The sequence below is a fragment of the Pelophylax lessonae genome, assembly GCF_965119305.1.
Source record: "Pelophylax lessonae genome assembly, chromosome: 4".
Taxonomy (NCBI): domain Eukaryota; kingdom Metazoa; phylum Chordata; class Amphibia; order Anura; family Ranidae; genus Pelophylax; species Pelophylax lessonae.
Genome location: NC_138771.1, coordinates 21259826 through 21286418, shown reverse-complemented (window position 1 = coordinate 21286418; position 26593 = coordinate 21259826). Strand labels below are relative to the sequence as shown.

The window sequence follows — 26593 nt, the reverse complement described above, 5'->3', positions numbered from 1 at the left end:
CACTTTTTTGATTTGTGTATGTTTGGTGCATCACGTTTTTGTATGATTTTTTGATTATTGTGATTTGTGAACACGATTGGTGTATGCTGCCGGACAGTATATATTTATTTACACATTTGATGTTTCACTTTTATGCACTTTATTTACGCACAGTGAATTTGTGTTGAGTTTACATCACTATTTGGTTTGCGCAGATAGTTTTTGTTATATTACATCACTAGCCTAGTCTCAAAACTCCAACCTAATCGCTCTCTTCATTCCTCTCAAAACCTCCTGCTCTCTAGCCCCCTCATCACCTCATCCCATGCTCCCCTCCAGGACTTTTCCAGAGCCTCTCTAATCCTATGGAACTCCTTACCCCAATCTGTCCGATTATCTCCTACTCTATTAGCTTTTAGACGATGCCTAAAAAACCTCCTCTTCAGAGAAGCCTATCCTACCCACACCTGTATTTTCCTTTTCTCCATCACATCATCCCCCACAGTTATTACCTTTTTGTTTCACTTGACCCTCCCTTCTAGATTGCAAGCTCTAACGAGCAGGGCCCTCTAATTCCTCCTGTATCAAATTGTATTGTAACTGTATTGTCTGGTCTCGTTGTAAAGCACTGCACAAACTGTTGGCACTATATAAATCCAGCATAATAATAATAATAATAATATTTTAAACTGAATGGGTTTTTTTTACAAAGTGATTGTCTTGTATCACTTTACGGCTAGGTTCGTGCCTCCAGGTGCGACCAAGCATGCGCTCTTCTGCGCCTTTTCATGTGCAGCACACGTAGAGCAGCCCATTCATTTCAGTGGACAGCTCTACATTCAAGAAGCATGGAAAAGAAGTCCCTGACACTTTTCCAAATAGGTGCTGCAGCACCATGCAGTTTGGAGCATGAAAATACTTACATTAGCAGATGCATGGGGGTGCCATTATTTAACAATTATTGGTGCAGCCGCACGCCTGCTAAAGGGCAGCACTTTTGTGAAAGTGAATGATTTTGTGCGCGTTCCCAACGCACAAAGGCTTGAACCTAGCCTAGCTCCTCACCTTTCTTATCACATGCAAATAAGGTGCTTATAAAGTTCCCAGCATTTTGGTCTCGCAAAATGTCTCCACTGTTTGAAATGAAAAACGATTAATAATGAAATTCACGTTCAATATTGCAAACCTCTTTCATCTAACAATACAAATACCCTCAGCAGATGTATGGGAGATATGCTGCCACAAAAATTCCCCTGGATCTGATCATTGCCCCCGGCCCTTTATATCTCCTTTAATAAAGATTATGGTGGCGGTGATCTTGTTGGCAAGGTGACGGGTTAAAGTGCGGGTCACGGTGTCTCATGAACAAATCTCAAGTTAATTGACTCTCTCAGCTGCATAGAAATAACATGTGTTTATCACAAACTCAACCCCTTCTGTCATTGTCCATCTCCCCTGACCTGTGAAAATGAGCCAGTGACAGGAGAGCGAACACAGTCCTGCTTCAAAGGGACATAAAGGGCCTCTGCACAGGAAAAGAAGGGGCCCCATTAATCTTAAAGGTATAAAGTGAAAAGGGGGGATGGGAGCCGTGCTCCAGGCAGAAAAGTCATAACACTAATCTTGTATGCCCTTCGTTTTGTTTTTCCTAAGTGAGATTTGTTTTAAAGTAACAAAACAAAAACAAAAAGTATCCAAACAAATATGAAGTAACAAAGCAAAAAAGTAACAAAACAAACAAAGTAACAAAGCAAAAGTAACAAAAAAATAAAGAAAAATTGTGGATCAATGCCCTTCATTTTTTTTTTTTTTACTTTTCACAAGTAAATGAGGTTTGTTTTAGGCCCCATGCACACAGGGCATCAGAAAAAAACGAGCTGCAGAGACTCTTCTAATACCAGGAAAAAGCAGCTGTAAAAAGGTGCTTTTAGTAGCTTTTTCCATTGGCGTTATTGCACGTTTGGCCACGTTGGCTTTTAGCAGCGCTTTTCTGCCTCCATTCAAAATCAATAGTTGCCTAGGAGCTGTCTTTGATACGGCTTTCAGCCCATTGATTTGAATGGAAGTCGCATCACAAGTCGGATCAGGATGATCCAACTTGTGGTGCGACTTGCACTCTAAGGCTCTTGAGGGGGAACTTCATGCCAAAATGGGCATGCAGCCCGGCAGGTCAGGAAAGGGGAGGGAATGAGCGAGCGGCTCTCAACATGGGGTGGTGGGTGCTTTGGGGCAGGGAGAGCTCTGCACCCCCCCACCCCAAAGCACCTTGTCCCCATGTTGCTGAGGACAAGGGCCTCTTCCCAACAACCCTGGGCGGTTGTGGGGGTCTGTGGGCAGGGGACTTATCGGAATCTGGACACCCCCTGTAACAAGGGGGCCCCCCAGATCCCCGGACCCCCTCCCTATGTGAATGGGTATTGGGTATATTGTGATGACATAAGGGGGCGGGGTCTCCTAGTGACATCACCGGTAAGCCACGCCCCTAATGGCTATATAACAAGCTGCATTGACCGGAGCTGGCATAATCACCGGAGACATCATCGTCGAAGGAGGACCGGAGGAAGAAGAAGACCAGAGGGGAGAAGACAACAGAGGAAGAAGACCAGAGGGGGGAAGACCAGAGGAGAAAAGACCAGACGGAAGAAGAACAGAGGAAGAAGAACAGAGGGGAAAAGACCAGAGGGGAGAAGACCGGAGCAAGATTTTTAATAAAGGACTTCTCAAAACGTCTCCTGTCATTATTTACATACACAGCCTTTTATGGGGTGAATGGGTAGGGGTACAATGTACCTCATACCCATTCACATAGGGAGGGGTCCAGGATCTGGGGGGGCACCCTTGTTACAGGGGGCGTCCAGATTCCGATAAGCCCCTGCCCGCAGACCCCCACTACAACCGCCGGTTCAGGGAGAAGGACGGACGGCTGTGTTTACAAAAGCTGACCGTTCTTCTCTCTCAGCAGGGAGCAGTCGCAGGTGTCAGGCAACAATCGGAGCCGCCTGACCCATGTATCGGCTTCCCCGCTGCCCAGTGGGGGCCGCAGCGTGCTGCCGGCGGCGCGTGCTCGCCCCCTAGCTTACTACACACATACGACATAGGTCTACGTCAATTTGCACAGGAGAGCCACCCTGCCGCAGTAAAAAGGCGGCGGGTGGTCAGAAAGTGGTTAAAGTGGACTTTCACTCAAAAGTGTCACTTATCTTCAAACCCACCTCCCGCACCTTTTTTATGGGGAGTTGGTACCATTTTTGACAGGTACTTGCTCATGCATCCTCATTTGGTGCCTAGGTGAGAGTTACAGCACTGGCTCTGCCCCCTCTGTACCTGCAGACTCCTGGAACTTGTCAAACGCCCCCTGGATGGCTGCAGGACTAGTCCCACAGAACTACGCCATCCCACGCATGCACAGCGGAGAGCTGGCTGTTACTCCTCAGGAAGTCGCAGCCAGATTCCAAATCCAAGATGGTTGCATCAGCGGACCTACAGCGGGGAGAACAGGCTATGGGAAGACAGTACTGAATTCCAGGGACTGGTAAGTACCTCATTTTTTTTCAAAGCCAGCAGCTACTGTATTTGTATACAATATTATATATATTGTTATCTTTCATATATATTGTCATAATTCACCACCGGACCGGTCCACCTACACTGTCTGTGCTCAGTCCTCTTGTCACTGCTGTGTCTGCCGCGACCACCGCCCTAGAAGATCCAACCTGCCCTGCGTGAGATGGAGTGCGCTGATGTCTGATGTCATTGCGCACACCACAATCATTTGAGGGAGGAGATGCTCCGTCTCCTCATACTCCTCAGTTGGCACTATGGGTGCCAGTTTGAGATGGGGAAAAGCTGCCCGTAACGCATCGCAAACTGAAGCACTGGAAAAAAAATCTTGGGAGTCAATTTGCTGCCCCTCTCCAAGTTCTGCCTGGGTCCAATGGACCCAGCAGGGCCCATGGTAGGGCCGGCCCTGGCTCCTTTCTAGTCAGTGGAGCAGGGGTTGATTGTTCGGGTCTGCTCAGTGTCTCATAGGCTGCTGCTCTGATTGCTATCCCCTGTATCCTAGAGGATTCTAGAATTATAGTGGGAGGAACAACAGAGTAAGCAGCCTTAATAATTATGGACAGTGGCGGCTGGTGCACCATGGGCCGGGGGGGGCAGACAGACCGCACCATACCCCCCTGGACCACACCAGGCTGCCGCACACCGTAGCCCCCCCCGGACCACAGCGAGACAGGAGACAGGACAGGAGAGACAGGACAGGACCCCCCTCACCCTGCCTTGATGCAGCATCCGGCGGCGGCGGCTTCGGCTACTTTCCCCTTGTCTTCTGCGTTTCCTCCCTCCTTCTGCATGCCCAATGGCATGGCTTCTCCTTTCGGCCAATCGGGAAACGGGTCTCAAAACCTGCTTCCTGATTGGCCAGGAGGAGAATCCGTGTGACAATAGCGAATTTTCATTCGCTTTTGTCACACAAATGGGTGGGCTCGGGGCACACTGTTCTGCGCCCCGAGCCCACCCTTTTTTTTAGCCTGTGAGAGCCTCTGGCTCTAATCACATGGTTAAAAAAAAAGCCCCATTGAACTCCATGCGTCTGGCGCCCTGCATGTAGATTAGGGGGCCGGATGCATGGATCGGGGGCGGCGCCCCTGCGCCCCATATACACCAGTCGCCACTGTTTATGGAACTCCAGTCAATCCCTAGGGAGGTGTGTCCAGCAGGTAGTTGGAGTGCCTATAAATAATAGGTGACCTGAGACAGAAGCAGCAGAGTTTCTGGCTCTAGTCCTGCTGGAGGAGACCTCTGTGTAGGGGCTCTGCCTCTTGGGCAGGAAGCCTGAAGGTGGTCAGTTTGGGTCCGGAGATGCTCACTGGAGAGTGCCTGGAGGAAGTTGGGGGAACATGTCCAGCTGTCCTTTGGTGGGGTCATCACGTGCCTGACGAAGGGGTCCTGCGAGGCTCTGAAACATTGCACTTTCTCTTGTGATGTGATCATTCTGCAATAAAAACTTTTGGACGACATTTGAGGATCCTTGGTGTGATGGAGAATATGTGCATTTACCTATGGTGGGGTGAGCCTGTGTCTTCCTCACTGAGAAAAGCCTGGTGGATACTGGAAGAAGGCAACCAATGATCCTGTGGCTGCTTGAGTAAATGACCCCAGTGCTGGAAAGTTAGTGGCTGAGTGCAGCTTTTGGTCTCTGGGAGAAGTCATGGTAACCGTATTAGAGACCCTGTGGGACATTTTTGTAAAGTTTAGCAAGCTAGAGAAAGGTCCAAGTGTACACTTCATCAATTTTGGGATATCCTATTGCTCCCTTTACCAGTGCTGGGACAAAGTCTTCTAGAGCCCAGGGCGAACATGCCAAACTGCACCCCCCACCCAAGATGAATGTGCATTATGTGTCAGCAGACCCCCCTCCAAAAAAATGTGAGCGCTAATCTGCATGGTTATCCTCTAAGTATAAATTTCCCCTACTCCCGGTACAAATCCAGTTCCCCTGCTGCAATCCCCCCCCCCCAGCAAAAATGCCCCCCCCCCCCCCCCTTCTAGCACACATCCTCTACCCTTCAAATTCCTCAAATTTCCTCTCAGAGTACACATCGTCTTCCCCTTCCTCCACTCTAAATCCCCCCACCTCTACCATATCACCTCTTCTAGCACAAACCCCCCAAAGCCCCCCTCCTAGCACAAATCCTCTTCCCCCATCCCCCCTCCCATCACAAATGCCTCTAAATCACCACTCCCAGAGCACAGCCCCACATTTCCCCTCCTAGAACATTTCTTACCCACTGCTGCCCTCTAAATTCCCCCTCCCAACACAAATCCCCTCCCCACAATTTCCTCATGGTGCCCCCCAACCAAGCATGATACCACAGTGCCCAGGGCAGCCGTCCCTCCTTCCCACCCTGCCCCTTTCTCTATCCAAGTTCAACGTTACCATAAATCCCTAAAAAGACACACCTAGACTATTCCTTCAAGCAGTGACCAAAACGGGTGAAGAAAATGCTGGGTGCCTGGCTGTGTGTGCATTAATCAGGGGAAAAGCATCAGTTTTGCCAGAGGCTCTTTAGAGGGTGCGCCAACAAACAATAGAAAAATGTAGGGAAAGAAGAACAAAATCAGTTCTGGAGGTCTGCTAATGAATTCCCATGGACTTGGTTCCAGCAGCCTATATGTGCTTCAATACATAGGAATCTACCAAACACTTTATTACTAGTTTGTTCAGATGGACTAATCTTGTAATTGACTTGGCATGAGATCAATCATGCATTTGCTTACCCTTTTAATAGTCCTATGGGTTGACAATAAGTACAATTCAATGGCCATAATATAGCTTGCTTTCTCACCCACATAGACTTTCTGTGTAATCACTTGGAGCGTAATGTCCTTTAAAGCCCCAGTAGCCGAGATTTTTTGCCCAAATTGGCACCAAGTTGTAGAATGATAATTATAGATCTCCCGTGTGTTACAGCATTCTGGAATTTGTTTAGTCAGCACTTGATCTCATTTATGCCAAGTTGGCACACTGAAAAAAAAAAGGAACTGGAACTTTGGTGTTGGTCTCCTGCTGTGAACAGAGGATCCTCCGCTGCCACATACCACTGGCGCAACAGACAGTGGCACCCGTACAAAGGAGCGGACTGAATTTCCACCTCTGTGAACTTTTCTTCACGATCAGGAATAACTGAGGTCCACATTAAAATCCTTCCTAATGAGCAGCCTCAGATAATGGTGGGATGTTTTTAGCTGGGTGCCAGCATGATGCTTGGGTCCCTTTGCCTGTAATTACATTCCTTTTGTTGTCGTAGACTAATAATGCCTTGCATGGTGACCCATAAAATCATGCATCCTCTTTGTCTCGCGCTAATCCTTTTAGATTTCATCCTGCCTATAAATGGTGCCATTATTTGATGTCAGGGGCTCAGGATCGAGACCCTGACAGGCTAAATCTGCTAAATATGCACCAAGCCGTGGATGCAAATAAGCAAGAGGAAAGGGGACCCACACCTAGAGTTCACCCTCAGCCACTGACTCCATGTGAAACAGTTCAACCATTAATCAGAAAGCACACAAAATAAAGCTTTCATCCACAATCAGGGCGCTGGTTGGGGGGGGGGGGGCGCGGCTACAGTTAGCCCATGGCTACCGGGCCTGGGGCCCCATCCGTTTCAGCAGGGTACCCATGGGCAGAGAGAATAAAGCTTTCATCCACATCCAGGGCCGCTGATTGGGGGGGGGGTACAGTTAGCCCATGGCTACAGGGCCTTGGGACCCATAAGTTCAGCAGGGTACCCATGGGCAGAGAGAATAAAGCTTTCATCCACATTCAGGGCCGCTGATAGGGGAGGGGGATACAGTTAGCCCATGGCTACCGGGCCTGGGGCCCCATCAGTTCAGCAGGGTACCCATGGGCAGAGAGAATATAGCTTTCATCCACATTCAGGGCCGCTGATTGGGGGGGGGGGGGGCGGCTACAGTTAGCCCATGGCTACCGGGCCTGGGGCCCCATCCGTTTCAGCAGGGTACCCATGGGCAGAGAGAATAAAGCTTTCATCCACATCCAGGGCCGCTGATTGGGGGGGGGGAACAGTTAGCCCATGGCTACAGGGCCTGGGGACCCATCAGTTCAGCAGGGTACCCATGGGCAGAGAGAATAAAGCTTTCATCCACATTCAGGGCCGCTGATTGGGGGGGGGTACAGTTAGCCCATAGCTACTGGGCCTGGGGCCCCATCAGTTCAGCAGGGTACCCATGGGCAGAGAGAATAAAGCTTTCATCCACATTCAGGGCCGCTGATTGGGGGGGGGGGGGGGGGTACAGTTAGCCCATGGCTACCGGGCCTGGAGCCCCATCAGTTCAGCGGGGTACCCATGGGCAGAGAGAATAAAGCTTTCATCCACATTCAGGGCCGCTGATTGGGGAGGGGGGGGGAGTACAGTTAGCCCATGGCTACCGGGCCTAGAGCCCCATCAGTTCAGCAGGGTACCCATGGGCAGAGAGGGGCCTCTAAATACCTTTAGGTGCCACTGATTTCATGTTAAACTTAATCAAAATGCACACAAAACAGAGCTTTCGTTTGCATTCAGGGCCACTGATAGGGGGGGGGGGTACAGTCAGCCCTCTGCTACTTGGCCCGGGCCACACCAGTTTAGCAGGGTACCCAGGGCAGAGGATAAATACCTTTGAGTGCCACTAACTCCATGTGAAACTGTTCTACTGCTAATCACAAAACACACAAAATAGAGCTTTCATCCATATAAAGAGCTGCTAATTGGGGGGGCTGCTACCAGGACCCATAAGTTCAGCCGGAACCTAGGGCAGATAGGGGGCCTATAAATACCTTTGGGTGCCACTGACTCCATGTAAAACTGTTCAGCCGCTAATCACAAAACACACAAAATAGAGCTTTCATCCGCATTCAGGGCAGCTGATAGGGGGGTACATTCAGCCCTCTTCTAACAGGCCCCATCAGTTCAGCAGGGGGAAGGGGGGCAAAGAGGGGACTCTTTAAATACCTTTGAGTGCCACTAACTCCATGTGAAACTGTTCAACTGCTAATCACAAAACACACAAAATAAAGCTTTCATCCACATGAAGGGCTGTTAATAGGGGGTACAGTCAGCCTTCTGCTACCAGGACCCATCAGTTCAGCCAGCACCTGGGGGCAGATAGAGGACTCTTTAGATACCTTTGGGTGCCACTGACTCCATGTAAAACTGTTCAGCCACTAATTACAAAACACAAAATAGAGCTTTCATCTGCATTCAGGGCTGCTGATAGGGGGGTACAGTCAGCTCTCTGCTAACAAGCCCCATCAGTTCAGCAGGGGGAATGAGGGCAAAGAGGGGACTCTTGAAATACATTTGGGAACCACTGACTCGAAGAGCTTTTTTTTGCATTCAGGGCCGCTGGTGGGGGGGCACAGTCAGCCCTTCGCTACTGGGCCTGGGTCCCATCAGTTCAGCAGGGTACCGGGGGCAGAGGGTAAATACCTAACCTTTGAGCGCCACTAAAGCCAAAATAGAGCTTTCATCTGCATTTAGGGCAGCTAATAGGGGAATACAGTCAGCCCTCTGCTAACGGGCCCCATCAGTTCAGCAAGGCACCTGGGGGTAAAGAGGGGACTCTTTAAATACCTTTGGGTGCCACTGATTCCATGTAAAACTGTTCTACCGCTACTCAAAAAACACACAAAATAGAGCTTTCATCCGCATTCAGGGCAGCTGATAGGGGGGGTACAGTCAGCCCTCTGCTAACAGGCCCCATCAGTTCAGCAGGGCACCCAGGGGCAAAGAGGGAACTCTCTAAATACCTTTGGGTGCCACTGACTCCATGTAAAACTGTTCAGCCGCTAATCACAAAACTCACAAAATAGAGCTTTCATCCGCATTCAGGGCAGCTGATAGGGGGGTACATTCAGCCCTCTGCTAACAGGTCCCATCAGTTCAGCAGGGGGAATGGGGGCAAAAAGGGGACACTTTAAATACCTTTGGGTGCCACTGACTTCATGTGAAACTGTTAAACTGCTAATCAGAAAACACACAAAATTGAGCTTTCATCCACATTCAGGGCTGTCGATAGGGGGGTACAGTCAGCCTGGTCCCCATCCATTCACAGGGGTCGGGAGCAGGGAGAGGACTTTTTAAATAAATTTGGGTGCATACACAATACTTTCTCGGGCCGTGGCTTGGGAAAAAATAAAAGTTCCCGGGGACCCATAAATTCAGCATCAGGAGGGGCGTGGGACAAAGAGAGGACTACTTACTTATTTTTGGAATCAGGCGGTGTAATACTTTATAGAATATAGTTCCAGCCTCTTCTTCTACATTAATCTGCTAAGGAAGACCGGAATTTAATAGTGGGAGCAGTGGCAGGAAGGATTACTCCACCCAATCCCAAAAACATGTAAATTGTCTCCTCTCTATCTGTGACCCCTGCTGCTGAACTGACATGGCCTGGGGAGCTTTCATTTAATCGCGAGTGGAGGGGGATCCGCCCTGCCAGTGTGTATGTGAGTGACCCCATCACTGTGGCTGTATAGGGGTGGTCCCATCAGGCAGGTTGTATAGGGGTGGTCCCATCAGGCAGGCTGTATAGGGGTGGTCCCATCAGGCAGGCTGTATAGGGGTGGTCCCATCAGGCAGGCTGTATAGGGGTGGTCCCATCAGGCCGGCTGTATAGGGGTGGTCCCATCAGACAGACTGTATAGGGGTGGTCCCATCAGACAGACTGTATAGGGGTGGTTCCCATCAGACAGACTGTAAAGGGGTGGTTCCATCAGGCAGGCTGTATAGGGGTGGTCCCATCAGGCAGGCTGTACAGGGGTTGACCCATCAAGCAGGCTATATGGGGCCCCACGATTTCTAATAACAAGGAATGCATTACAAGAAATATGTTTGTATTTGCACACTTTTTGGTATGTACTTCTGTTCACTTTGCAAGTGAATTTTTGCCACAATCACTGATAAAAGAGACTCTAGTGAACCTGTATGTCATAAATGCTTCTCCCTGCCTGTCAGCAGTAATGTACACTGAGCTGTGAGTGTGCAGCGTGAAGTACATTTACAGAACTGCTCTGTGCAGTGATGAAGGGACTCCCATGCGCAAGTGTGTGACGTCATCGCGCGCGACGTCATTACGTCTTAGCCATTTAACCACTTCAGCCCTGGAAGGTTTTACCCCCTTAATAACCAGGCCATTTTTTGCGATTCGGCACTGCGTTAAGTAAACGGACAATTGCACGGTCATGCGACGCTGTACCCAAATAAAATTGATGTCCTTTTTTCCCCCACAAATAGAGCTTTCTTTTGGTGGTATTTGATCACCTGTGCGATTTTTATTTTTTGCACTATAAACAAAAAAGTGCGACAATTCTGAAAAGAAAACAATATTTTTCACTTTCTGCTATATAACATTCCCAATAAAAAAAATGTAAAATTTTATTTTTTCATCATTTTAGGCCAATTTGTATTCTGCTACATATTTTTGGTAAAAACAAATCCCAATAAGCGTATTTTGATTGGTTTGTGCAAACGTTATCATGTCTAAAAACTACGGGAAAAATTTATGTCATTTTTATTTATTCTATTTTTTTACTAGTAATGGCGGCGATCTGCGATTTTAAGCGGGACTGCGACATTGCTGCGGATAGATCGGACCCCTAACTGACATTTTTTACATTTTTGGGGGGACCAGTGACATTACTACAGTAATTAGTGCTAAAAATATGCACTGTTACTGTACTAATGACACTGGCAGGGAAGGGGTTAACTCAGTGGCGATCAAAGGGTCAAGTGTGAGCCTAAGGGGTGTTTTCTAACTGTGTGGGGGTGGGCTTGTGAAATCAATACAGAGACCTGTGTTCCTAAATAGAAGGATCACAGGCGCTCTGTGTTGATACCAGAGAGGACAACGGTCTGCTGTGTTTACAACAGCAGATCATTGTTCTCTCTCCCGGGGAGCGATCGTGGGTGCCCGGTTGCAATCACGGCCGCCGGCCCTGCGCCTCGGCTTCCCCGCTGGCCAATAGGGACACCAGCATGCCCCCAGGAGCGCTCCCGCGAACCGCCGTACAGTATATCCGCGGCGGGAGGTCGGCAAGTAGTTAAAGCGGAGTTCCACCCTGGTTATACATTTTTTAATAAACATACACCCGGGACAGTCAGGGCTAGCACATTCCACAATGGCTAGCCTCTGATCTGTCCCGGGTTGCACTTACCTGTTAGGACAAATACTTACCTTGAAAATGTCTTGTCCGGCGCTGCCATCTCAGGTGTGGGCAGCTTGAAGCCAGCGCGATCCTCTTCCGCGTCCTCTTCCGTCCTCTTCCTTCTTCTTCGGTCCCATGATGCACTGCACCGGCCCCGACGTCACTTCCGGGGCGCGCGCGTCATCCCTCCACAGCTTCTGGGCATGCCCAGAAGCTGTTTAGAAGGGAATGACGCGCGCGCCCCGGAACTGACGTCGGGGCCGGTGCAGGTGCAATGATTCCTGGGAGCGATGACGTTCAGCTCCCAGGAATCATTGCAAAAGCCAGGAAGTGACGAATCGCCGTGGCCGCCGAGGGGAGGAAGAAGGAAGTAAGGTAAGTATATGTTCTCTACAAGGTAAGTAAAAAAAAAAAAAAATTGCGATTATCCATTTGTTTTTCAGGTGACCCGGAGCGAGAAGATGGAGGTAAGTATAAATTTAGGGTGGAACTCCGCTTTAAGGACCGAACACAGCGAACCCGGAAGGAAGAGTGGAAGGCGACGGAGGCGCCCGGGATCAGCTGGAAGGCTGACACTGCAGTACTGGAGGCTTCTTTTGACAGGTACGTCTGCCATGAAGTGCCAATATTTAGGCTGGATTCACATGTCAGCGTATTGATCGCGGGCAGAATCGCCGCGATTCCGCCCGCGATCCGGAAATCATTGCAAATCGCGGGACGCATGTGCGTTGCCCGTGATTTGCAAAAGCACCCCCTGTGAGATCCAACCCCCAAATACAAATACTGCAAGGCAAAACTGCCATCCACTTGGCCACCATACATGTTAACAGAAAAGGAAAAAAAGCGAATTGGACTTTACAGGCCGTAAAGGAGGGATAGTCAAAACTATATAAAATACATATTCTTTATTGTATCAAAAAGGGTTAAAAAAAAAAAAAAAACATGTTACATAACCACTTCAGGACCGGAAGATTTTCCCCCTTAATGACCAGGCCATATTTTGCGATTCGGCACTGCGGAATTTTAACAGACAATTGCACGGTCATGCGATGCTGTACCCAAATAAAATTGATGTCCTTTTGTCCCACAAATAGAGCTTTCTTTTGGTGGTATTTGATCACCTGTGCGATTTTTATTTTTTGCGTTACAAACAAAAAAAAGCAACGATTCTGAAAAAAAACAAAACATTCTTCACATTCTGCTATATAACATTCCCAAAAAAAATGTAAAATTGTTTAACATTTTAGGCCAATTTGTTTTCTGCTACATATTTTTGGTAAAAAAAAAATTGAAATAAGCGTATTTTGTTTGGTTTGCGCAAAAGTTATTGCGCCTACAAACTACGGGAAAGATTTATATAATTTTTATTGTTTTTTTTTTTTACTAGTAATGGCGGCGATCTGTGATTTTTTAGCGGGACTGCGACATTGCGGCGGACAGATCGGACCCCTGACTGACATTTTTGACACTTTTGGGGGGATCAGTGACATTACTACAGTAATCAGTGCTAAAAATATGCACTGTTACTGTAATAATGACACTGGCAGGGAAGGGGTTAACATTGTGGGTGATCAAAGGGGTAAATGTGAGCCTAGGGGAGTGATTCTAACTGTGGGGGCGGGGCTTGTGAAATGATCACAGAGAGATGTGATCCTATATAGAAGGATCACAGGCACTCTGTGATCATTCCAGGGAGAAGAACGGTCAGATGTGTTTACAACAGCTGCCTGTCCTTCTCTCTCAGCGGGGAGCGATCGCGGGTGTCAGGCGGCAATCGGAGCCACCTGCCCATGCATCGGCTTCCCTGCTGCCAAGTGGGGGCGGGAGCGCATCGCCGGCGGCACGCGCCCGCCCCCTAGCTGCAGGTGCGCGGCCGACGTAGGTCTACGTCAGTTTGCGCAGGAGTGCCGCACTGCCGCAGTAAAAAAGCGGCGGGTGGTCCGGAAGAGGATAAAGACAGACATCTAAAATGATTTCTATAGCGGAATAACAATTGATACAGTGGGTCCTAATATGTAGTACAGGTCTTCAAAGCCAACGCGTTTCGCCGCATGCTTCTTCAGGGCTGAACAGACCTTACATTACTTATCTACAAAAAAATAGAATGTAATTTTCATATTCAAAAGTCAGTTTGATATATTCTACCGTTGACCAATGCTGCACCAGAAAGTATAAGGAAAAACCTGAATTGACTGCACATGCACAAAAAGATTTATTCCACTATAGGAATCATTTTCGATGTATTGGTCTGTCTTTACATAACATGTTTTTGTTTTTTTTTTTACTTATTTTGATACAATAAAGAATATGTATTTTATATAGTTTTGACTATCTCTCCTTTACGGCCTGTAAGGTCCAATTCGTTTTTCTTTTTTGGTTTTTCTCTATACAATTATGGATATGCCGGATGATGGCTGGATATTTTTTCTCATACATGCCCTGCAGTTCCACAACTCCTGGTATCTACCCAAGAAAAGAGCCACCACCCTTGCTTCTCTTTGGCAGACGTCATATTTCATAAAGAACCTTGAAGTATTTTTATAAAGCGAAGGCTGTTGTGAATAACACCTCGATTGAAAACTCCGAGCACATCAATATCTTAGACACCTGATAATACAGAACACACATTTAGATTCCCTTTCTCCGAGATATCATGTTTCCTGGAGGTTTTTAATTTTCCTTCTTCCATATATAAATAACCGAGCTCTGCCCATGACATTTGTTTTCTGCCACCATAGCACATTTATTGTGTCATCCCGAGCTCCCCCAAGGTGACAGAGCAGCCTTCTTCTGTGCCAGAACCTCCGATACTATGAAGAGTAGATACCAAAAAGGTCTATCACGCATAGGGACAGCAGCAGATGTTGAAAAAAAAAATACACTTAACAATAGCATGCGATGGCTGGTTTTATTTAGCAAAAAATAAATGGATGTGGTAGCGCTGCTAAAAAGGCACAACTCAGGGGCGTAACTACAGGGGTTGCAGGGGTTGCAATTGCAACCGGGCCCCATGCTCCAAGGGGCCTGTGTGGCTCCCCCGTACACCTGGATAGGAGGGGCGGCGGGGGCAGCATGTAGAGAAATCACTGTCCTCCTTTTTCCTCCTGTAGCTGCAGGAGGAAAATGGCACATTATGATCAGGATTTTGTTTTTGTTTTGTTTTTTTACACATTATGATCAGGATTTATTTTTTATATTTTTTACACATTATGATCAGGATTTTTTTTTGTGTTTTGTTTTTTACACATTATGATCAGGATTTTGTTTTTGTTTTGTTTTTTTACACATTATGATCAGGATTTTTTTTTTTTTTTTTTTACACATTATGATCAGGATTTTGTTTTTTACACATTATGATCAAGATTTATTTTTTATATTTTTTACACATTATGATCAGGATTTTTTTTGTGTTTTGTTTTTTGCACATTATGATCAGGATTTTGTTTTTGTTTTGTTTTTTTTACACATTATGATCAGGATTTATTTATTTATTTATTTATTACACATTATGATCAGGATTTTGTTTTCGTTTTTTTTTTTGTTTGTTTTTTACACATTATGATCAGGATTTTTTTTGTGTTTTTTTTTTTTTTTTTACACATTATGATCAGGATTTTTTTGTGTTTTGTTTTTTACACATTATGATCAGGATTTTGTTTTTGTTTTGTTTTTTTACACATTATGATCAGGATTTTTTTTTTTTTTTTTTTTTTTTACACATTATGATCAGGATTTTGTTTTTTACACATTATGATCAGGATTTATTTTTTATATTTTTTACACATTATGATCAGGATTTTTTTTTGTGTTTTTTTTTTTTTTTTTTTACACATTATGATCAGGATTTTGTTTTTGTTTTGTTTTTTTACACATTATGATCAGGATTTTGTTTTTGTTTTGTTTTTTTACACATTATGATCAGGATTTATTTATTTATTTATTTATTACACATTATGATCAGGATTTTGTTTTCTTGTTTGTTTTTTACACATTATGATCAGGATTTTTTTTTTTTTACTCATTATGATCAGGATTTTGTTTTTGTTTTTTTTTTGTTTTTGTTTTTTACACATTATGATCAGGATTTTGTTTTTGTTTTTTTTTTGTTTTTGTTTCTTACACATTATGATCAGGATTTTTTTTTTTTTTTTACACATTATGATCAGGATTTTGTTATGTTTTTTTTTACACATTATGATCAGGATTTTGTTATGTTTTTTTTTTACACATTATGATCAGGATTTATTTATTTATTTATTTATTACACATTATGATCAGGATTTTGTTTTCGTTTTTTTTTTTTGTTTGTTTTTTACACATTATGATCAGGATTTTTTTTTGTGTTATTTTTTTTTTTTTTTTTTACACATTATGATCAGGATTTTTTTGTGTTTTGTTTTTTACACATTATGATCAGGATTTTGTTTTTGTTTTGTTTTTTTACACATTATGATCAGGATTTTTTTTTTTTTTTTTTTTTTACACATTATGATCAGGATTTTGTTTTTTACACATTATGATCAGGATTTATTTTTTATATTTTTTACACATTATGATCAGGATTTTTTTTTGTGTTTTATTTTTACACATTATGATCAGGATTTTGTTTTTGTTTTGTTTTTTTACACATTATGATCAGGATTTATTTTTTATATTTTTTACACATTATGATCAGGATTTTTTTTGTGGTTTTTTTTTTTTTTTTTTTTACACATTATGTTCAGGATTTTTTTTTTGTGTTTTGTTTTTTACACATTATGATCAGGATTTTGTTTTTGTTTTGTTTTTTTACACATTATGATCAGGATTTATTTATTTATTTATTTATTACACATTATGATCAGGATTTTGTTTTCGTTTTTTTTTTTGTTTGTTTTTTACACATTATGATCAGGATTTTTTTTTTTTTTTACTCATTATGATCAGGATTTTGTTTTTGTTTTTTTTTTTGTTTTTGTTTCTTACACATTATGATCAGGATTTTTTTTTTTTTTTTTTTTTTTACACATTATGATCAGGATTTTGTTATGTTTTTTTTTTACACATTATGATCAGGATTTTGTTATGTTTTTTTTTTTACACATTATGATCAGGATTTATTTATTTTTTTACACATTATGATCAGGATTTTGTTTTTGTTTTTTTTTTTGTTTTTTACACATTATGATCAGGATTTATTTATTTTTTTTTTTACACATTATGATCAGGATTTGTTTTTGTTTTCTTGTTTTTTACACATTATGATCAGGATTTTGTTTTTGTTTTGTTTTTTTACACGTTATGATCAGGATTTTGTTTTTGTTTTTTTTACACATTATGATTGCTTATAGCAGTGAATTTATTTGCTATAAGCAAGGCATTTTACTGATAGAAACTGATTCATTCAGTTTGTTTTGTTGTGATTAGCTGTGATTGGCCAGAGCTAATCACATGGTACAGGTGGGCTGTGATTGGTCCTGTCTGTACCATGTAAACACATTGACCAATCACATTTAGCAACACAATTGTACACTATGGATGGCATGAGAGGAAGCCATCCACTGTTTACAATTGTCATGTGATCTGCTGTGATTGGTCACGGCAGTCCCATGGTACGGGCAGCAAGCTGGTACACTGATCAGTCATCGTCTATGCCAGGTGGACACAACCCGTGACAGATTGAGCCTCTGTGCAACCGCGTGGCCGGCGCCTTCTGAAGAACGTCATATGATGTCCACTCCAAAGGAGAAAGCACCCGCTCGGCCATCAATCTGCTATAGGCCGGCCTGGGAAAGTGTTAAAGTGTATCTATGGTCAAAATGTAAAAATTCTATATGAATTTCCAAATTCTACTTCCATTATTTCCAACCGTTCCTATTAATCCGAATGTTCTTGAAGTTTGTAAACTTACTTTGTGAAGATCCCCAATTCTGTGACACGTAGTCACTGTGCCCTGGGAGTAGGCACTGCTGTGTCACACATTTCCCAGAGCCTGCTTTGCTTTGTGCACTGGTGCGCAGTCATGTTGGAACAGGAAGGGGCCATCCCCAAACTGTTCCCACAAAGGTGGGAGCATGAAATTGTCCAAAATATCTTGGTATGCTGACGCCTTAAGAGTTCCCTTCATTGGAAATAAGGGGCCAAGCCCAAACCCTGAAAAACAACCCCACACCATAACCCCCCCCCCCCCTCCACCAAATGATTGGGACCAGTGCACAAAGCAAGGTCCATAAAGACATGGATGAGCGAGTATAGGGTGGAGGAACTTGACCTCCTGACCTCAACCCAATAGAACATCTTTGGGATGAATTAGAGCAGACACTGCGAGCCAGGCCTTCTCATCCAACATCAGGGCCTGACCTCACAAATACACTTCTGGAAGAATGGTCAAACATTCCCATAGAAACACTCCCAAACCTTGTGGACAGCCTTCCCAGAAGAGTTGAAGCTGTTAAAGCAGCAAAGGGTGGGCCAAGTCAATATTGAACCCTAAGGACTAAGACTGGGATGCCATTAAAGGTCATGTGCGTGTAAAGGCAGGCGTCCCAATACTTTTGGTAATATACAGTCAGGTCCATAAATATTGGGACATCAACACAATTCTAATCTTTTTGGCTCTATACACCACCACAATGGATTTGAAATGAAAAAAAACAAGATGTGCTTTAACTGCAGACTTAATTTGAGGGTATTTACATCCAAATCAGGTGAACGGCGTAGGAATTACAACAGTTTGTATATGTGCCTCCCACTTTTTAAGGGACCAAAAGTAATGGGACAGATTAACAATCATAAATCAAACTTTCACTTTTTAATACTTGGTTGCAAATCCTTTGCAGTCAATTACAGCCTGAAGTCTGGAACGCATAGACATCACCAGACGCTGGGTTTCATCCCTGGTGATGCTCTGCCAGGCCTCTACTGCAACTGTCTTCAGTTCCTGCTTGTTCTTGTGGCATTTTCCCTTCAGTTTTGTCTTCAGCAAGTGAAATGCATGATCAATCCGATTCAGGTCAGGTGATTGACTTGGCCATTGGATAACATTCCACTCTTTCCCTTAAAAAACTCTTTGGTTGCTTCCGCAGTATGCTTCGGGTCATTGTCCATCTGCACTGTGAAGCGCCGTCCAATGAGTTCTGAAGCATTTGGCTGAATATGAGCAGATAATATTGCCCGAAACACTTCAGAATTCATCCTGCTGCTTTTGTCAGCAGTCACATCATCAATAAATACAAGAGAACCAGTTCCATTGGCAGCCATACATGCCCACGCCATGACACTACCACCACCATGCTTCACTGATGAGGTGGTATGCTTTGGATCATGAGCAGTTCCTTTCCTTCTCCATACTCTTCTCTTCCCATCACTCTGCTACAAGTTGATCTTGGTCTCATCTGTCCATAGGATGTTGTTCCAGAACTGTGAAGGCTTTTTTAGATGTTGTTTGGCAAACTCTAATCTGGCCTTCCTGTTTTTGAGGCTCACCAATGGTTTACATCTTGTGGTGAACCCTCTGTATTCACTCTGGTGAAGTCTTCTCTTGATTGTTGACTTTGACACACAAACACCTACCTCCTGGAGAGTGATCTTGATCTGGCCAACTGTTGTGAAGGGTGTTTTCTTCACCAGGGAAAGAATTCTTCGGTCATCCACCACAGTTGTTTTCCGTGGTCTTTTGGTGTTGCTGAGCTCACCGGTGCGTTCTTTCTTTTTAAGGATGTTCCAAACAGTTGATTTGGCCACACCTAATGTTTTTGCTATCTCTCTGATGGGTTTGTTTTGTTTTTTTAGCCTAATGATGGCTTGCTTCACTGATAGTGACAGCTCTTTGGATCTCATATTGAGAGTTGACAGCAACAGATTCCAAATGCAAATAGCACACTTGAAATGAACTCTGGACCTTTGATCTTCTCCTTGTCAATGGAATAATGAGGGAATAACACACACCTGGCCATGAAACAGCTGAGCAGCCAATTGTCCCATTACTTTTAGTCCCTTAAAAAGTGTGAGGCACATATACAAACTGTTATAATTCCGACACCTTTCACCTGATGTGGATGTAAATACCCTCAAATTAAAGCTGAAAGTCTGCAGTTAAAGCACATCTTGTTTGTTTCATTTCAAATCCATTGTGGTGGTGTATAGAGCCAAAAAGATTAGAATTGTGTAGATGTCCCAATATTTATGGACCTGACTGTAAATGCATGAATAACTAAACATCATCATAAATACATAAATAAAATAAATTAATAACATATACATAAATAAAAATTAACCCCTGACCTTAAAAATATTAAATTATTATTATTATTATTATTATTATTATTAATGATAATATTAAAAAAATATAAATAAATATACACCCAACCCCATTTGTGTACGCATTCGTGCATTTTGTCATGATGTTCTGCTCAAATGAAAAAAAAATGCCAAAAATAAAATAGTAATAATATAAGAATAAATAAATGTAAAATAAATACACAAATAACTAAAAATCATCATGAATATATAAATAAAATAAATGAATAACATAATAACATATACATAAATAAAAATTAACCCCTGACCTTAAAAATATTAAATAAATTATTATTATTATATTAATAATAATAACATTAAAATAATAATAAACACCCAACCCCCCATTTTTGAGCGCATTCGTGCATTTTGTCACGATTTTCTGCTCAAATGAATTAGTGTATTTATTTTACGTTTATTTATTCTTATATTACTATTTTATTGTTTACATTTTTTTCATTTGAGCAGAAAATCGTGACAAAATGCACGAATGCGCACAGAAATGAGGGTTTGGATGTTTATTTATTATTATTTTAATATTATCAATAATAAAAATAATAATAACAATTTATTTAATATTTTTAAGGTCAGGGGTTAATTTTTTTGTATGTATATGTTATTAATTTATTTTATTTATGTATTTATGATGATTTTTAGTTATTTGTGTATTTATTTTACATTTATTTAATCTTATATTATTACTTTTTTATTTTTTACATTTTCTTCATTTGAGCAGAATGTGAACAAAAATGCACAAATGGTGCGTTTCCATTTATTTCTATGGGAATAAAAATGCGCCAAAAAATGCTCAAATCTTCCCGATTCGAACTTCAGAAAAAGCTCCAGAACTCTTTTGAGTTTCAGGCGACTTGCAGAGGAGATGTGAACCGTCTCCATAGAGAATAATTGATCTTTTCTCCTCCGGCGTTTTGGAACTTCCAGCTTAAAGCTAAAAAGGCCTTAGAGCTGCAGCATTGAGGTCAAAATGTACTGTATATATATATATATATATATATATATATATATATATATATATACTTCCCCTTTTATTGGCTCTATGAACAATATTTCCTTCATAGTCATGATATAATGTTTGGTAATCAGTTGTCCCACTCACCAGCTGGCTGTATTCTTGCTTTGCGGCTCACCACCGACCCGAAACGGTTTTGTGCCACGCAGTCGTACTCCCCCCGATCAGATGACCCGTCATCTTTATCGCTGGTAAAATATGGGAGGTAAAGGGAGCCGTTGGGAAGTGGGAATGCATTGGACCCAGGCCAGAGGGGGGCGCCGTTCTTCCTCCAAGTTATAGTGATTGGCTGGACACCATCTGCAGAGCACAGCAGAGTTACAGACTGCCCCGGGATGGCAACTTCATCACTGGGCTCCACCGTAAATACCAGCTCCACCGAATGACCCAAACCTGAGAGATAAGAAAGAACATTTATTATTCAGTGCGTAGAATGCCGTTCATCACACAATGCAAGTTTAGTTGTCGCATACAACCTAAAAGTGTTACTAAACCCACACCAGTAAAACCAGTCTGTCTATGCAGTAGAGCTGCACCATTCTGGATAAAATGAGAATCACAAGTTTTTTGCTTAAAGGTAAAAAGAGCCTACGCCATAGGCGTGCGCACAGGGTGTGCCGGGTGTGCCTGGGCACACCCTAATCACCTAGGGCACATTAGCATTATCGCTCTGTTTGCCAGTGAGGAGATGGGAAAGATCTCCCTCGGACCTGCTCTGCCATAAGAGAAGTGCCACACACTTCTATTTCACTTTGCCAGCAGGGAGAGTAATGTACCGGGGCCATATACATGTAGGCAAACACATGCATGTGTATTTAAACTTTGGGGTGCACACCCTAATGCAATAGACTGCGCACACCTATGGCCTACGCGCTGACCATAAACCAGATGTAGTGAGTGAGAGCAAATAATAAATATAGAGTGTAAAAGGGAGCAGAGATTAGCAGCCATTTCTTAGTAGTGTCACCACATACATATAGGCAAATGAAGAGGTAAAATAAATCGGCTCTTATGCCCCGTACACACGTGCAGATTATCTGCAGACTTTTGTCTGCAGACTTACCTTTTCTATGTAGTGCAAGGGCCTGCCGGATTGCATACAAATTGAAAGTGTTTAGGTTTGACCTCATATTATATGGTTTTGGTAAGTCTACAGACAAAAGTCTGCAGATAATCTGCACGTGTGTATGGGGCATAAATCAAACCCATAAAATAATTTAAAAATGCAGGAATAAATAAACACATGTTGGAAGTGACAATCATAAATAAATGCATCAAATAAATATTAAATATATGAAAATATATAGTGATGTGGTAAACTGCACTGTGCAAATGGTGTAAAGGAGTGAACCACAATAATATTCAATAAATAGTAATCAATAGAAAGTCACTAGGCTCCATGTACACAGGACGTTAGAAAAAAGCTAGTTCTGATGCCGGGAAAAAGCAGCTGTTAAACGTGCTTTAAGTAGCTTTTTCCATTTGCGTTATTGCACGTTTGACCACATTGCTTTTAGCAGCGTTTTTTTCTGCCTCCGTTCAAAATCAATGGTTCCCTATTCATTTGAATGGAAGTCGCACCGCAAGTCGGATCAGGATGATCCCACTTGCGCTGTGAGAGTCTTGAGGGGGAACTCCACGCCAAAAATTGGGAAAAAAACTGTGTTAGGGTCCCCCCCAGGTTCCAAACCAGGCCCTTCGGGTCTGGTATGGAATTTGAGGGTAGTCCCACGCCGAAAAAACGGCGTGGGGTCGCCTCCAAAATCCATACCAGACCCTTATCCGAGCATGCAGCCTGGTAGGGCAGGAAGGGGGAGGGGACGCGTGAGCGGCCCCACCCCCCCTGGACCATACCAGACCACATGCCCTCAACATGGGGGGGTGTTGGTGCCTTGGGGCAGCTCTGCACCCCCCACCCCAAAGCACCTTGCCCCCATGTTGACGAGGACAAGGGCCTCATCCCCACAACCCTGGCCGGTGGTTGTGGGGGTCTGCGGGCAGGGGGCTCATCGGAATCTGGAAGCCCCCTTTAACAAGGGTGGCCCCCCAGATCCCGGACCCCCTCCCTATGTGAATGGGTATGGGGTACACTGTACCCCTACCCATTCACCCCATAAAAGGCAGTGTATGGAAATAACGACAGGAGACGTTTTGGAAGCTTTATTAAAAATCTTCATCCTGACTTCTCCGCTCTGGTCTTCTCCCTCTCCGCTCTTCTTGTCTTCTGCTCTTTTGCTGTCCGCTCTTCTGCTGTCCAATCTTCTGCTCTTTTGCCCTCGGCTCTTCTTCTTCCTCCCGTCCTCCTCAGACGATGTCTCCGGTGATTATGCCGGTCTTTGCAGCTTGTTATATAGCCATTGTGGGCGTGGCCGCCAGGTGACGTCATCAGGAGACCCCGCGCCCTCATGTCACAGATAGGAGGACAGAGGACAGGGGACCGAAGGAAGAAGAAGAGCCGAGGGCAAAAGAGCAGAAGATTGGACAGCAGAAGAGTGGACAGCAAAAGAGCAGAAGACAAGAAGAGTGGAGAGGGAGAAGACCAGAGCGGAGAAGTCCGGATGAAGATTTTTAATAAAGTTTCCAAAACGTCTCCTGTCGTTGTTTCCATAAACTGCCATTTATGGGGTGAATGGGTAGGGGTACAGTGTACCCCATACCCATTCACATAGGGAGGGGGTCCGGGATCTGGGGGGCCACCCTTGTTAAAGGGGACTTCCAGATTCCGATGAGCCCCCTGCCCGCAGACCCCCACAACCACCGGCCAGGGTTGTGGGGATGAGGCCCTTGTCCTCATCAACATGGGGGCAAGGTGCTTTGGGGTTGGGGGTGCAGAGCTCCCCCTGCCCCAAAGCACCAACACCCCCCCCCATGTTGAGGGCATGTGGCCTGGTATGGTCCAGGGGGGGTGGGGCCGCTCGCTCGTCCCCTCCCCCTTCCTGCCCTACCGGGTTGCATGCTCGAATAAGGGTCTGGTATGGATTTTGGGGGGGGGGACCCCACGCCGTTTTTTCGGCGTGGGGCTACCCTGAAATTCCATACCAGACCCGAAGGGCCTGGTATGGAACCTGGGGGGGACCCCCACGCAGTTTTTTTCCCATTTTTGGTGTGGAGTTCCCCCTCAAGATTCTCACAGCGCAAGTCGCACCGCAAGTCGGATCATCCTGATCCGACTTGCGGTGCGACTTCCATTCAAATCAATAGGCTCCCATAGGGAACCATTGATTTTGAATGGAAGAAAAAAAAAATGTATAACGTGGCTGAACGTACTTCATTGCGTTCGGTCGCGTTCGGTCCCGTTTTTGCGTTTGAAACGCCGGGAAACACACGTTCGAACACAAATAATTGCGTTCCAAAAAACGTCCCTGAACTCAACTGCCTGCAAATGACTGTAAACAACCCGGTGTACACGGACAGATAAGATAACATGCAGGTGGGTTCAGGGGCTTCTGAAAAAAACGCGCAACTGCTCCTAAATGGCCATTTACAACGTCCCGTGTACATGGAGCCGAGAAAAAAGTGACAGTGAGGTAAAAGTGCAAAGTGCAACTAGCTGATCAGATCAAAAACAAAAGAAAAAATGGTCTGATCTGAAAAGCATAAAAGTGATAACAAATACACAGTAATAAGATGAAGCTGTATGACATAAAAATAATAAAGGTACCCCAAAAGAAGCAAAAGCAGGGGTAAAAATCACATATAAAGAAAACACTTTATAAGGATAAATATAATTCAAAAAAGTTCATAAGTTCATATAAAAGATGAAAATTCAGAGAAAAAGTGCTGGTGTCTAAAATTGTTGCCGGATGTGTGGGAAACTGTGATCATTCAGTTGGTGCGGGAAACCAACGTTTTTTTGCTTAGAATAAAGATCACGATTCTCTTATGATTCTCGGCGTAACATTATCTTTCACATTATACAAAAAAATCGGGCTAACTTTACTGTTTATTTTTTCCCCAACAAACTCGTTTGAAAGACTTCTTGGCAAATACAGTGTGACATAAAGATTGCAACAATCGCCATTTTATTCTCTAGGGTCTCTGCTAAAATATATATATATATATATATATATATATATAATGTTTGTGGGTTCTAAGTCATTTTGTAGCAGAAAATACAGATTTTAACTTGTAAGCAACAAGTGTCAGAAATAGGCTTGGTCCTTAAGAGGTTAAACTGCCCTCACTTACAGACAGTTCATTCCTTTGATCTAAAACACAGGTGTCAAATACAAGGCCCGCGGGCCAAATTCGGCCCACCAGGCCATTTCATGTGGCCCTTGCCCCTCCCCCTGATCTCTGCCCCCCCCCCTCTCTGTCTCAGCAGTCAATAGCAGAGAGGAGGACATATCTCCTCCTACTGATCCTGCACCTTTCTGTGCAGCCGCAGCACCCTTCTCATCTCCTTCTTTACTGTGCCTCAGCAGTCAACAGCAGAGGGGGGGGACAGACCTCATCCTACAGATCCTGCACCTCTCTATGCAGTCGCAGCACCCCTCTCCTCTCCATCTGCACTCTGAATCAGCAGTCAACAGCCGAGAGGCAGACAGATCTCCTCCTACAGATCCTGCGCCTCTCTGTGCAGCTGCAGCACCACTCTCCTCTCCATCTTCACTCTGAATCAGCAGTCAACAGCAGAGAGGCAGACAGATCTCCTCCTACAGATCCTGCGCCTCTCTGTGCAGCCGCAGCACCACTCGCCTCTCCATCTGCACTCTGAATCAGCAGTCAACAGCAGAGAGGCGGACAGATCTCCTCCTACAGATCCTGCGCCTCTTTGTGAAGCCGCAGCACCCCTCTCATCTCCACCTTCACTCTGCCTCGGCAGTCAACAGCAGAGAGGCAGACAGATCTCCTCCTACAGATCCTGCGCCTCTCTCTGAAGCCGCAGCACCCCTCTCACCTCCACCTTCACTCTGCCTCAGCGGTCAACAGCAGAGAGGAGGATATATCTCCTCCTACAGATCCTGCGCCTCTCTGTTCAGCCGCAGCACCCCTCATCCACACCTTCCCTGGTCTCAGCATTCAGCAGTCTCAGGCAGCTGGGTCCAGCTCGGCCCCCAGCTTCTTCCTGTCAGCAGCACAAGATATAGGGAGGGTGCACTTTATTGTATGGCTGGGTGGGGGACTCGACATTTGATGGTGGGGGGGACTCTTGACATGTAAGGAGGCCACGGTAATGCTGATGGGGCCCGAGATGACATTGAGTTTGACACCCCTGATCTAAAAGAAGGAAATGATACATTGTAATGCGCTGTGTTTATAGTCATCTAGCAGTCCCGGTTCACATACAGTATCTCACAAAAGTAAGTACACCCCTCACATTTTTGTAAATATTCTATTATATCTTTTCATGTGACAACACTGAAGAAATGACACTTTGCTACAATGTAAAGTAGTGAGTGTACAGCTTGTATAACAGTGTAAATTTGCTGTCCCCTCAAAATAACTCAACACACAGCCATTAATGTCTAAACCGCTGGCAACAAAAGTGAGTACACCCCTAAGTGAAAATGTCCAAATTGGGCCCAAAGTGTCAATATTTTGTGTGGCCGCCATTATTTTCCAGCACAGATACACCCCCCCCCCCCTGCTGAAAT

General features: G+C 44.4%; 1 protein-coding gene across 1 annotated transcript in view; it reads right to left on the bottom strand.

Annotated features, from left to right (window-relative positions):
• The window catches only part of IGDCC3 (immunoglobulin superfamily DCC subclass member 3), a 310994-nt gene that overhangs the window by 197118 nt on the left and 87283 nt on the right, over positions 1 to 26593 (bottom strand). Inside the window, exon 2 of the mRNA XM_082255109.1 lies at positions 21084 to 21389. Within this exon, the coding sequence (XP_082111235.1) occupies positions 21084 to 21389 (306 nt within the window). The remainder of the gene's footprint in view (positions 1 to 21083; positions 21390 to 26593) is intronic.